The sequence below is a fragment of the Saccopteryx bilineata genome, chromosome 1, assembly GCF_036850765.1.
Source record: "Saccopteryx bilineata isolate mSacBil1 chromosome 1, mSacBil1_pri_phased_curated, whole genome shotgun sequence".
Classification (NCBI taxonomy): Eukaryota; Metazoa; Chordata; class Mammalia; order Chiroptera; family Emballonuridae; genus Saccopteryx; species Saccopteryx bilineata.
Window position 1 is genome coordinate 22,501,023 of NC_089490.1, and position 12,908 is coordinate 22,513,930.

General features: G+C 39.2%; 1 protein-coding gene across 9 annotated transcripts in view; it reads right to left on the reverse strand.

Annotated features, from left to right (window-relative positions):
* SUPT3H (SPT3 homolog, SAGA and STAGA complex component) overlaps window positions 1-12,908 on the reverse strand; it is a 454,300-nt gene that overhangs the window by 247,334 nt on the left and 194,058 nt on the right. For all 9 annotated transcript variants that reach the window (XM_066251706.1, XM_066251714.1, XM_066251733.1 and 6 more), the window contains one exon: window positions 5,796-5,880. In XM_066251706.1, coding sequence (XP_066107803.1) covers window positions 5,796-5,880 — 85 coding nt within the window. The remainder of the gene's footprint in view (window positions 1-5,795; window positions 5,881-12,908) is intronic.

Genomic DNA, 12,908 nt, shown 5'->3' on the forward strand with positions numbered 1-12,908 from the left:
TGGGAACAAATTTTTTTCTTCATTTTCTGTTGCATGAGGTTTTAAAACTGTTTCTATATAATTCTGCATCACTGATTCCAAATCTGAAATCTGTTTTTTGGTGCATGCTCTAGTTTTTATGCAATTTTAATTTCTTTTTGTTACAGTTAATGGCATGCATTGGTTTTTAAATTGTAGTTAAAGGGCAACGACTCTTGGATTGAATATAACTGCAAGGCAATTCATGTTTTACAAACATCACTTTTACATAATTGTAGTTGTTTTTAAATGTAAAAAATTATTATCTGATAAAAACATCCTCTTATTTTGTTTTAAGATTGAACCATGGCTTCTTCGAGTAGGCGTAAATGTAAGAATAGTCCTGACACCTTCTCTTATATATGTGGCTGTTATACACTTCAATGTCAAAGGCACAATATTTCATCATTTGTGACACACGCATATATTGCCTATTTTCAAGTTCCCCTTGGCGTTCAAGACAAGAATTGGGCTTCTCATATTGTGTGTCATCATTGTGAGGAAATGCTTTGTGACTGGACAAAAGGAAAACGCAAAGGAATGCCTTTTGGTATTCCCATGGTTTGGTGTGACCTAAGGACCACAGCAGTGACTGTTATTTCTGTCTGATCCATACAAAGGGCATCGGCAAGAAAAAACGGCATATGATCACATATCCTAATATTCCTTCAGCAATACAACCTATCCCACATTCTGAGACACCCCCGGTTCTAGTTTTCAATGGTTTTATTTCTTCTAAGGATGAAGAAAGTGAACATGGTGATCAAGTGTATTTTGATAAGATGCATGAGAAATGGTTGTAGAATCTGAAGGGTCTTCTTCTGATGCCAAGCAGTCATTAACCCCTCAGCAGTTTAGCCAACCCGAATTGAATGACTTAGTAAGAGATTTGGGCCTATCAAAGAAAGCAGCTGAGCTATTAGCCTCCAGGCTTCGAGAAAAGAATGTACTTCACCGGTCAGCTAAAGTATCCCATTTCAGGAAGCATGAACAAATTTTTGTGGACTTTTTGTCTGAAGACAAACACTTTGTTTACTGTCATGATATCAGTAGTCTTCTCAGCCAGCTAGGTGTTAGCACTTACAGTCCAACGGAATGGCAGCTATTTCTTGACAGCTCTAAATGGAGTCTGAAATGTGTTCTCCTACACAACGGTAATGTTTATGCAGCAGTTCCAACTGGTTATTCAACTCATCTGCGAGAAGATTATAATGACATAAAAATTGTCCTCGACTTTCTGAAGTATGAGGAGTATAACTGGATCATTTGTGTGGATCTTAAAATGGTAAATTTCCTGCTAGGACAACAGAGAGATTTCACGAAGTATCCTTGCTTTCTGTGTTTGTGGGACAGCCGAGTTCAGTAGAAACACTGGACACAGAAGGAGTGGCCTAAATGTGAAGCTCTGGAAGTAGGGATGCAAAATATTGTGAATGAACCTGTAGTTAATCGAGACAGGATCATTTTTTCCCCACTTCGCATCAAACTTGGCTTAATGAAGCAGTTTGCTCAGGTTTTAAATAGAGAAAGTGAATGCTTTCAACAATTATTTCTGCTTTTCCTGCCTTGTCCTTTGAGAAGATAAAAGCAGGTATATTTTTTTAATTAATTTTATTTATTTATTCATTTTAGAGGGTAGAGAGAGAAGGGGGAGAGGAGCAGGAAGCTTCAACTCCCATATGTGCCTTGACCGGGCAAGGCCAGGGTTTTGAACCGGCAACCTCAGCATTCCAGGTCGACGCTTTATCCACTGTGCCACCACAGGTCAGGCAAAAGCAGGTGTATTTGATGGACCTCAAATTCGAACCCTCATACGTGACAAAGAATTTGCCAGGAAGATGAATAAGCAGGAGAAAGCAGCATGGCAGTCTTTTGTGGCAGTTACAAAGAACTTCCTTGGCAACAAAAAAGAACTTCTGGTTCAAAGGATGCTGTTGGCTTTCTGCGACATTGGATGTAACATGAACATTATGATTCACTTCCTGAATAGTCACCTTGATAAGTTTCTGGAAAATCTTGGAGCTGTTAGTGATGAGCAGACTACTGCTGGAGCATCAAACGAGATTGTCCTCAACAAGTACACAAACTCAAGAGCTACAAACACAAATTTTTGCCTGAATAGAATTTAAATGTTTTGTGCAAATTTTATGATTAAAATAAGTGTTTTAATATGTTCTATTTCAAAATTGTAGACAAATTCTGATGCAATATTATCTTTTAGTGTATTAGTGTATTTACTGCATTATATAAATTATTATATTTTCACAAAGATGGTGCCCAAGAAGACAATCTACTTCATTATGTTAAACTAAATGTTGAAAATTTTACAATAAGATGAAAACCTAAAATCTTGAATTGCAAAAATACTGTAGCTTACAGAGAAAAACTAATGTCAGATTTGAGATCAGCACACTCAAATTAGGTAAAAACAAGTGTTTTTGTGGATGCAACAAAACTTTTGTTCCCCAATGCCATAATAATAATTCAGAACCAAGAATTCTTGTGGGTAAAATGTGGAAGGCAGTTAGGTACGAGCAGAAAAAGGACAACAGAAGGTCAGCAGGGCGGAAAGCCCTGGGCACCTAGCAAGGGCAAAACTGGGAAAACAAGGACCTCGCCCCCAAGGTGACCTTTCCTCCCCTAGCATACTGCTGATCATGTGGTTTAAACTCCCCTGACCTTTCATATGGCTGGTCCTGGGCATCTGATCCTCCCGACAGGTCATTAGTCATGTGGTAGACCTCCCTGAGGGTTACAAGGGACCAAAGAATTGCCTCATGGGGCTCCCATGTGGGCCCCTGGGGACCAAGCCCACAGGACAGTGAGGCTCTGACCCACATCAAATACATCCAGGTTTCAGTTATATTTCAGCTGCAGACCCAGAAAAGCAGCAAAACCAGACAAGAGATGCCGTGGCTGATGTCAGGAACAGCTGCATTGATTAATGGTTGGCACTGACCAATCCGTGGACACTAGGACCCTGAAGAAACACACTTGGAAAGTTGATGAATATTCTGTTGAGATCCTCCCCTGGGACCTCCCCTAAAATCCCCACTCTTAAAAGCTGTTGGGACAGAGGACCCAGGGAGCGTGCTCTCTCTCTCCCTCTCTCTCTCTCTCTGGAGCACGCAAAGCCTCTCCTGTCCCCCTTCTCTTCCCCAGTTGTATGACCTCTACCCTTCTCCCTTCTAAGCTCCATGGTCCCCTTCCTTTGCCTCTGTACCTTGTTTCCTGAGCCCATTTCTTCTATGGCTCATTTCTTCTACCTCTGTGACTGTCTAAATAAACATAAATGAAACCCACACAAGTATTAGAAGGCAAGATCAGACGATTTCCTCTCTAACACGGTATAAGAAAAAGTCTTTCTATGATTCAAAATTCAATGGCAATAAATGATTAAGCATTTGACTATGTTAACATAAAAAAACAAGTCAAAAGATAACTGATACACTGCAAGAATGTTATTATATGTACCACAAACAGAAGACTAGTATCTCTAATATATATCAGACCCAGGACCAAAACCTGGCAGAAAAATGGGGAAACAAGATGGCAGAGTTCCTACTGAACAACACTGGTACAACTTGAGCAAAAATAAATAAGTAATGATATTCCTGCATAATATCCTAAAAATAAAATTTAAATATACATTAGCCCCTACACACACACACACACACTAAAAATTGAATAAATAAATGGTGATGAAGAATAACTATTCCTGTCAGGATTATTGGAATTAAAAAATATAAAAAGAAAGAAGGAAACAGAAAACCACAGTTAGTAAAATATACAATCATAATTGTCTCAAACTAAACACATTAATGAATGCTAATTTATGGGCAAAAAACTTTCAAAGATAAAGATATTTGCATAATCACAAAATATCTCCCCTAAGACACTGTTAACAACAAAATAACACACACACATACACACACAAAGAAAACCCCCCAAAAAACAACAACAAAAAAAAAACAGTTACTGCAACATAGTGGAAAAATTCATAACCAAGCTATCAAGGTTAAGATCACAAATAAGATATATCAATAACATAAACCTGTAGATATGATACTCTTAGAAAGACTCATTACTTCTGTGGTATTCTTCCCCTGAAAGTATAGCCACATTCTCATCATAAAAAAACATGAGACGAATTGAAAAAAAAAGCACTTTCAATATAACTGCCTGGTACTCTTCAAGTGTGAAGGTCATGGTAGACAAGACAAGACTGAGGAACTATCGTAGATCAGAGAAGAGTACAAAGATATGATAGCTAACCACAGTACTTTACCGCAGATTGGCTCTTCGAACAGAAAAGGACATTAATAAGAAAATTTTAGCCTGACTGGTGGTGGTAGAGCAGGTAGAGCATAGACCCAGGATGCTGAAGACCCAGGTTCAAAACTCCGAGGTCCCCGGCTTGAGCGCAGGGTCGCTGGCTTGAGTGCGGGTTCATCAGCTTGAGCATGGACTTGAGCCAGCTTGAGCGCAGGGTCACTGGATTGAGTGTGGAATCATAGACATAATTTCAGGGTCACTAGCTTGAACCCAACGGTCACTGGCTTGAGTGAGGAGTCACTGTCTTGGCTTGACCTCCCTGGTCAGGACACATATGAGAAGCAATCAATGGACAACTAAAATGACAACTACGAGTTCATGCTTCTCATCACTCTCCTCTCTCCCCCCTTCCTGTCTATCTGTTGGTCTCTCCCTAAATTCAATTTTTTAAAAAACCATCTTGTGTTTAAAAAATAAAAATTTTATTAATAGCATTATACCTATATTGTTTCCTGATTTTGATAATTGTATTACACTTATGTCAGATGTTAATAGAAGAAATTGAGAGAATCTAGGAATTCTCTGTACTATTTGTATAATATTTTGATAAGTCTGAAATTCAAAAGGAAGTTTTAATAAGAATTCTGGAAAAACTCTGCTTATGTAGTGATAGAATACAGATGACAAAAACTATTAGAAGTGTCAGGGAGTGAGTGGAAAGCTGACTCATAGCACACGGAGACTTTTCTTTTTTTCTTTTTTTTTTTTTTTTACAGAGACAGAGAGAGGGTAGATAGGGACAGACAGACAGGAACAGAGAGAGATGAGAAGCATCAATCATCAGTTTTTCGTTGCGACACCTTAGTTGTTCACTGATTGCTTTCCCATATGTGCCTTGACAGTGGGCCTTCAGCAGACCGAGTAACCCCTTGCTCAAGCCAGTGATCTTGGGTCCAAGCTGGTGAGCTTTTTGTTCAAGTCAGATGAGCCCAGGCTCAAACTGATGACCTTGGGGTCTCGAACCTGGGTCCTCCACATCCCAGTCCGACGCTCTATCCATTGCGCCACTGCCTGGTTAGGCACACAGAGTACTTCTGAATGATGAAAACGCCTGTCTCGCCAGTTTGAAACCGTAGGCTTGCCTGGTCAAGGCACATATGGGAGTTGATGCTTCCAGCTCCTCCCCATTCTCTCTCTCTGTTTCTCTCTCTCCCTCTCTCTCTCATTCTCCCTCTCTCTCCCCCCTCTAAAAATGAATAAATAAAATTTAAAAAAAAAAAGGAAAATGCCTGTCATATGTTGGTAGCCACATGACAATAAGTTGTCGAAATGCATCGAACTACGCACTTAAACTGGTAAAATAGTTAGATATAAGCTGTACCTTAAAAAGTCTAACAAAAAAAATTGCAAATGTAAATATAATCTGTAATGAAAGCACAGTTTGGTTGCGACCCCAATATAAGCAGAGGAATGATACCAAAAAAGGTTATACGTGCTCTTACCAGATTAATCAACTGAGTGTGTACCACATCCTCAACCAAAACTGCTGTTTCGTGAAGAGGCCTCCTAGCATCACCTAGAGAAAACCTGCAAAAAGAAAAGAAAATAGTCACACCAATATTAAGGACTGTAAAACTAAGAATGGAAAAGGTGAAAGATATTTATTACAATGATCTGTTTACTAAAGTACAAATTATTCTCTCAAATAACAGAGAAGTACAATTTTCTATGGACAGAGAATTGCATCTCTCCCACACAAGCTGAAAGTTCCAGAAAAAGAAAATGCAGTGTCATCTATGTTACTTCATGATTTAGATAGTCATTTTTAAGGATATTTACTGTGCAAATGCAGAATATTAACAACCACCTCATAACACTGATAATGAAAAAAAATCACGTTACCACATCCAAATTGTTAATACAGTACTATAACAGCCATAAAGAAAATAAAATAGCATATAATTAAGTAAAAGTTGCTAAGAAAAAATTTATGTAAACAGTATAAATTATGATTTCAAATAATATACAAGCTGATCAAGAATGGATTATAAAACTGTTCTTAAAAGTCTTCTTCTCAACTTTCAAACAGTGAACTAGATGTGCAAAGAATCACTTCCTGGTAAAGAACATCTGAAAACGCACAATACTTTATTAAAAACATATTTAAACCATCCTTTTATCAGTAGTAGGGAAGACAAAACAGAAGTTAGACACTAACAGAAAATATAGTTCCACAGGATAAGAGAGCCCTATAGCCAAAATCTATTCATAGCAACCAACAGTCTGGAATTCCAATAGCATAGTTAACTCAAGGTACAGGACAGAATGCTGGGACCCCAAGCAAGGTAGGTCAGTTTGCAGAACCTAAGATCGCGAAAAAGACACCCCGATGGTAATCAGTTCAATGTGTGAACTAGGAAAATACCCACTCTACAGAAGGCACTTTGCCTGTCTCACCCAAGGCTACTAGTGAAGAGAAAAAAATGTGGTACTTGTCCTGAGAGGAAAGACAAATAGGGGAAAAGAGAGAGAGAGAGAGAGAGAGAGAGAGAGGTGAAAAATAAATCCTTACATAATACGGTCAACTGATTTTCCATAAGAATAGAAAGAACACCTAATTTGGAAAGGACACTTTTCAATAATTGGTGAGGGGGAATGAACTCAAAATAGATCAAAACCTCAAGTAAAGAGCTCTTAGAACAGAAGGGGAATCTTTATGACCTTTGATTTGGCAATGGTTTCTTAAGTATGTCAACAAAAGCACAGGCAGTAAAAGTAATAAACCGGACTGCATCAGTTACACACTGGTCGCTATTAAGAGCTGAAAATCTGTTCTGTTTGTTCACTGACATAGTCAGTATTTAACTCTTTAGACTGCATGAATGAAGTTTCCCTTCCATTATTCTAGGTGACTTCAAATCTCACTACAGAAAAAACAACAAAGCTATCAAAGTGAAATGATTGACTAAAAGATAAAATAGCAAATTCTATTCATATCTCTAGTAAAAAGAATATTTAAAAACACATGTTAAAAACAATCCAATTAACATAGTGAGATTTGAAGTAGACATACAAATGGCCAACAGATAATATGAAATAATGCTCAACTTCCCTATTAGGTAAATGCAAATCAAAACCACGAGATACCACCCCTCACCTGTTACAATGGCTAATATCAACAAGACAGGTTATAACAAGTGTTGGAGAGGCTGTGGAGAAAAAGGAGCCCTCATTCACTGCTGGTGGGGACGCAAGCTGGTACAGCCACTATGGAAAACAGAGAAAGCCACTATGGGAAACACTATGAAAGGCAATTAACCCCAAACTCTTTTAACAGCTTTAACTGTAAGAAAAGCAAACTTTATCAGGAAGCACATGCAATATGTACTTGCAAAAGGGGTTGGCAAAAGTAGGTTTACAGTTGTTCATATGGAAAATAATACAATAATTAATAAATAAGACCAGAGAAAACTCTGTGCTTTGCATACTCACAACTATAAAGCTACTTTTGTCCACTCTGTAGATATGCACCTTTTTATATTATAAATAAGTATAATACTAGTACAAAAGCATAGCATAAAGCATTTACACACAGATAAATTTCGAAGCAGGTAAAAATAAAACAAGAGTATTTTTAATACGTATTATTTTATTCATTGACATGAGAAAACGTTTTTTCTCTGATATATATGATATATGTATAGTTATTAGCATTACCAACTGTTAGGAAAATGGCTGTGTTAGGCTTGCTCCCCTGCACATCGCGTGATCAGTGCATGAGCACGTGGCAGAGCCACGTGGGTACAGCCTGTGTAAGCTACGGATGCCTTCCCCTGGTGTAGGGTGCTAGCCTGCCTGTGCAAGGGGCCATTTTGCAGATCGCTGGCCCACTATGAGCAGTGGTTTTCCCCGGCCTGTTTCCTTGTCCGCCGTTGGGAGAATCTAATAATCAGGAATGGCCCAACGCTTTCCGCCTCTGCAGTTCCTCTACCGTCTCTGCCCGAATCCAAGGTGAACCTGCCTGGCCTCGACCACACCAACTGTTCCAGTCTGCCTGCAACTGCAGGATTTCCAAAATTACTCTCTACCAAATAAATCAGCTTAATTAATACTAAAAGGTCATGATATATATACTTTACACAAGAAAGAACAAGCCAGAAAAGTTTCTTTTAAGGGAAAGAATGAAAAATGAATAAAACTCGTATATCTACTTTCAAATAATCACCCTTACTATTTCAGTTCTAGGGTTCCAAAACAGAGAAACAGCTCATGGGAAATTTATCCATTCATCTGTAGATAGTTCCTCTCCATGTTGTGATGTTGAGGCTGAAATTTTAGATGGTCAGTGGAGGAGAAGCTACCCAGGTAAATCTTATTGTATATAGTCACTGCCTCTACTAAAAGAAGCAACAGCACTCAACTGAATGGGAGGTTTGAGATGTGAGCTGAGAAAAACAAGTACAATTCAGTGGCAAGGGTCCACTAAGATTACAATACGCAGCTACAAAGTCCCACTACATCCTGGCCTTAAGCTCCAAAAAGGGGAAGTCAGTTGCAATGAAAAGAAATCAGACTCTAAGTTGGATGACCTGGCTCTAGTCCCCACACTGCTGTTAGCAGTACTGTAACCTTGGGTAAGGACCTTTTCTGGGTACCTCAGTTACTCAACAATGAAAGGAGGGTATTGGATTAGGTCATTTTAAAGCTACCTTTTCAATTGCAAAGCTATAGAAAACAGAACAGCATGGAATTGGCATAAAAAAAAACAACCTGCCTAAATCAATGGAATAGGATAAAGAATCCAGAAATAAAGCCACACATCTATGGTCAATTGATTCACAACAAAAAAGAAGAAAAGGAACAATGGAAAAAAGATAGTCATTTTGTATATCTTTTTAAATAATGTTGGAAAAACCAGACAGCCTATGTAAAAGAATAAAACCAGACTAGTATCATTCACCATATAAACATATTAATTCAAAATGGACTAAAGACTTGAATGTAAGACCTAAAACCATAAACTCCTAGAAGAAAACTGGCATAATAGCTCCTTGACATTGATCTTAGCAATGACATTTTTGGTTCTGAAATCAAAAGCAAAGGCCAAAATACAGTGAGATTGCATCAACTAAAAGGCTTTGGCAGAACAAAAAAAAATCATCAACAAAATGAAAAAGCAACCTACTGAGTAAGAGAAAATATTTGCAAACCGCGTATCTAATAAAGGGGTTAATATTCAAAATATACAAAGAATTTGTGCAACCCAACAGCAAAAACAAACAATCCAATTAAAAATGGGCATAGATCTGAATTGACTTTTTTTTTTTTTTTACAGAGACAGAGAGAGAGTCAGAGAGAGGGATAGACAGGGACAGACAGGAACGGAGAGAGATGAGAAGCATCAATCATTAGTTTTTTGTTGTGACACCTTAGTTGTTCATTGATTGCTTTCTCGTATGTGCCGTGACCGTGGGGCTACAGCAGACCAAGTAACCCCTTGCTCAAGCCAGCGATCTTGGGTGCAAGCTGGTGAGTTTTTGCTCAAACCAGATGAGCCCGCGCTCAAGCTGGCGACCTCGGGGTCTCGAACCTGGGTCCTTCTGCATCTATGCCACCGCCTGGTCAGGCTGAATTGACATTTTTACAAAGCCTGGTGTGCAGACATCCCAGGTTTGATTCCCGGTCTGGGCACACATGAGAAGTGGCCGTCTACTTCTCTTCCCCTCCCTCTACCCCTCTCCTCTCCTTCTCCTCTTGCAGCCAGTGGCTCAGTTGGTCCAACCATTGGAGCCAGGCTCTGAGGATAGCTCGACTGGTCTGAGTGTCAGCCTCAGGATAGCTCAGTTGATGATGATAGCACCTGTCCAGATGGGATTGCTGGGTGGATCCCAGTCAGGGTGCAAGTAGGAGACTGTCTCATTGTCTCCCTTCCTCTCACATTTAAAAAAAAGGTCCTCATCACATGAAAAAAAAATTTTTAACTTTGTATGGTGATGGATAACTGGACTTGATGCAATGATCATTTCTCAATGTACAGGAATACTGAATCAGTATTTTGTACACCTGAAACTAATAATATATGTCAATTTTATATCTGTTTAAACAAAAAGGTGCCTTTTCAGATATTTGATTTTGGCCTATGAGAGCGGCTACAGTACACTGGGCCAGGTAGCTCAGTTGGTTAGGCTAGCATTGTCCTGATATGCCAAGGTTGCGAGTTCGACCCTTAGTCAGGGCACATACAAAAATCAATCAATGACTGCATTAATAAGCAATACAACAAATCAATGTTTCTCTTTCTCTCTCTCAAATTGATATATAAAAATTGAAAGCAGCTATAGTCCTTAAATCCTAAAAAATACCTGCCCTCAAGAATTGTAAGAAAACTGTATTTTAAGAAAATCATTTTTTTCTTGGCTGGGTGGCTCAGTGTATAAAATATAGACCCAGTGCACTGAAGTCATGGGTTCGATCCTCAGAGCATGTAGAAGCAAGCAATGAGCGCACAGCTGGATGGAACTAATGGAGTGGAGAGTTGATGCTTCTCTCTCTCTCTCTCTCTCTCTCTCTCAAATTAATGGAAAATTTTAAATATATGTATATAATATTTTAAAATATTTTAATAGGTGAGAGGAGGGGAGATAGTGAGGCGGACTCCAACATGCACCCCGAACAGGATGCACTCAGCAACCCAGCGTCTGGGGCCAATGCTCAAATCAACTGAGCTGTCCTCAGCACCCAAGGCTAATGCTTGGACCAACTGAGCTATCCTCAGTGCACAGAGTCATGCTCGAACCAACCGAATCACAGGTTGTGGGAGGGAAAGAGGGAGAGAAGGGGGAGAGAAGGAAAAAAAGAAGCAGATGGTCACTTCTCCTATAAGTTCTGTCCGGAAATCAAACCCAGGACGTCTACACACTGGGCTGATGCTCTACCCACTGAGCCACCAGCCAGGGCCATGAAAATAATTTCTATTCAAGAAAATTCTTGTAACAGAATTAAAGTGTACTAAATTGAGTAACTGGATACAATCACAAAATTAAGCATACAGGTTTTTAAATGCATAACAGAGTGAAGAAATGAGTAAGAACAAATGCAGGAAGGGCAATGAGGCTACAATTTATTCTTGGTCCTATATGTGAAAACACTCCACTGCCCTTAAAAATTTTTTTTAAAAGGCTAATTTGAGGAGCCAATGAACAATGTGAACTGAGGAGAGGAATAGAGGCAGAGGCAGGATCAGAGGGACCAGAGGGAAAGCAGACAGAGGGAAAGGGGATGAGAGGATGGGATCAGAGAAGGGAAAGAGACTGGTGAAATTATATACACATAACAGCGTTATAGAGAGCAAGACAGCAAATCCTGGAGGGAAGGGGGAGGGCATGAAGGGGAGGGGGCAAGAGGGAGGTTGAGGGGGACACGGGGGTGGCGGGAATGTACCCGGTGGGACACTTGAATCTATGTAAACACAATTAATTAAAATAAAATTTAAAAAAGGCTAAAGTTATGTTTGTACTTGTAATATTTTCACAGGATTTTAAATTATTCTTTTCAGTATATTTAACAGGGTTCTCTTGGGGGTTTAAAACACTTCCTTGTTTTCAAATTTTCAAGCCCTGATTAAGAACAGAGTAGAAAGATTAAGTTTTTAACGAAAACGATCCTTTAATAAAAGAGATCCCTTCACAATGAGTATGATATAAGTCATCACATTGTATGCTTTAAATATCTTACAGTTTTATTAGTCAATATACCTCAATAAAGCTGGGGGGAGATTCTGAAAAAGCAGCCAAGCCGGTCCGTCTGATGACCACTTGTGGCAGAGAGCTGGCCGGTCGGGAAGACCCCGCGGCCCACCAGCGGGTCTGCTCAGAGAGCACCCAGGAAGCAAACACAGAGGAAGGACGCACGTGTCTTTACTGCCATGTGTGCGTCTTCCTGGCTGCTGAGTTGCTTTCAGGACTTACCACTGGCTACAACCCCGAATGTGGTTAAATTATCCTGGATGCTGTGGTTAAGTAATTGCTGCGGTCTTGGTAGTTAGTTACTTTTTTTTTTATTACTCTGGCTTTTCGGACATTTTTCTACTTCAGGTAATTGACATTATTTTGGAATGGACACCGTGTAACTACCGCTTGGTGTAAGAAGGCCCTGAGTGACTTTCTGTCCCCAAAAGAAAGTTTCCTTTTTCCCTTCAAACTACTTATGTGATTATACTTTCATAGGCTAGGCATTACTATAATACCCAAGAATTTCTTCTAACTGAAATGAAGAGTGCACAGCAGACTAGAGCCCTGACTACACTCTAGTCAGCTACCCTGGCAGTAGACAGCACATGCAAGTACAGACATCACAGTGTTTATGTCATGCTTACCCAATATTTGTTGAGTATGATTTGCCCACTGTCCAAAGGGGAAAAAAGTGCATAAGTCTGACTATAATCCTTCATTTAAGCCAATCAGACAATTATAAACACATGCAAATTATCCTTGCTCTTCGATTTTTATTACCTCTAACTTTCATATAGCTCTGTGATGTCATGTTTTTCAAAGGAAGAAATAAATTCAATTAACACTGGCTCTAAAAAGGCCAACATGATAAGTAAATTAAAATAT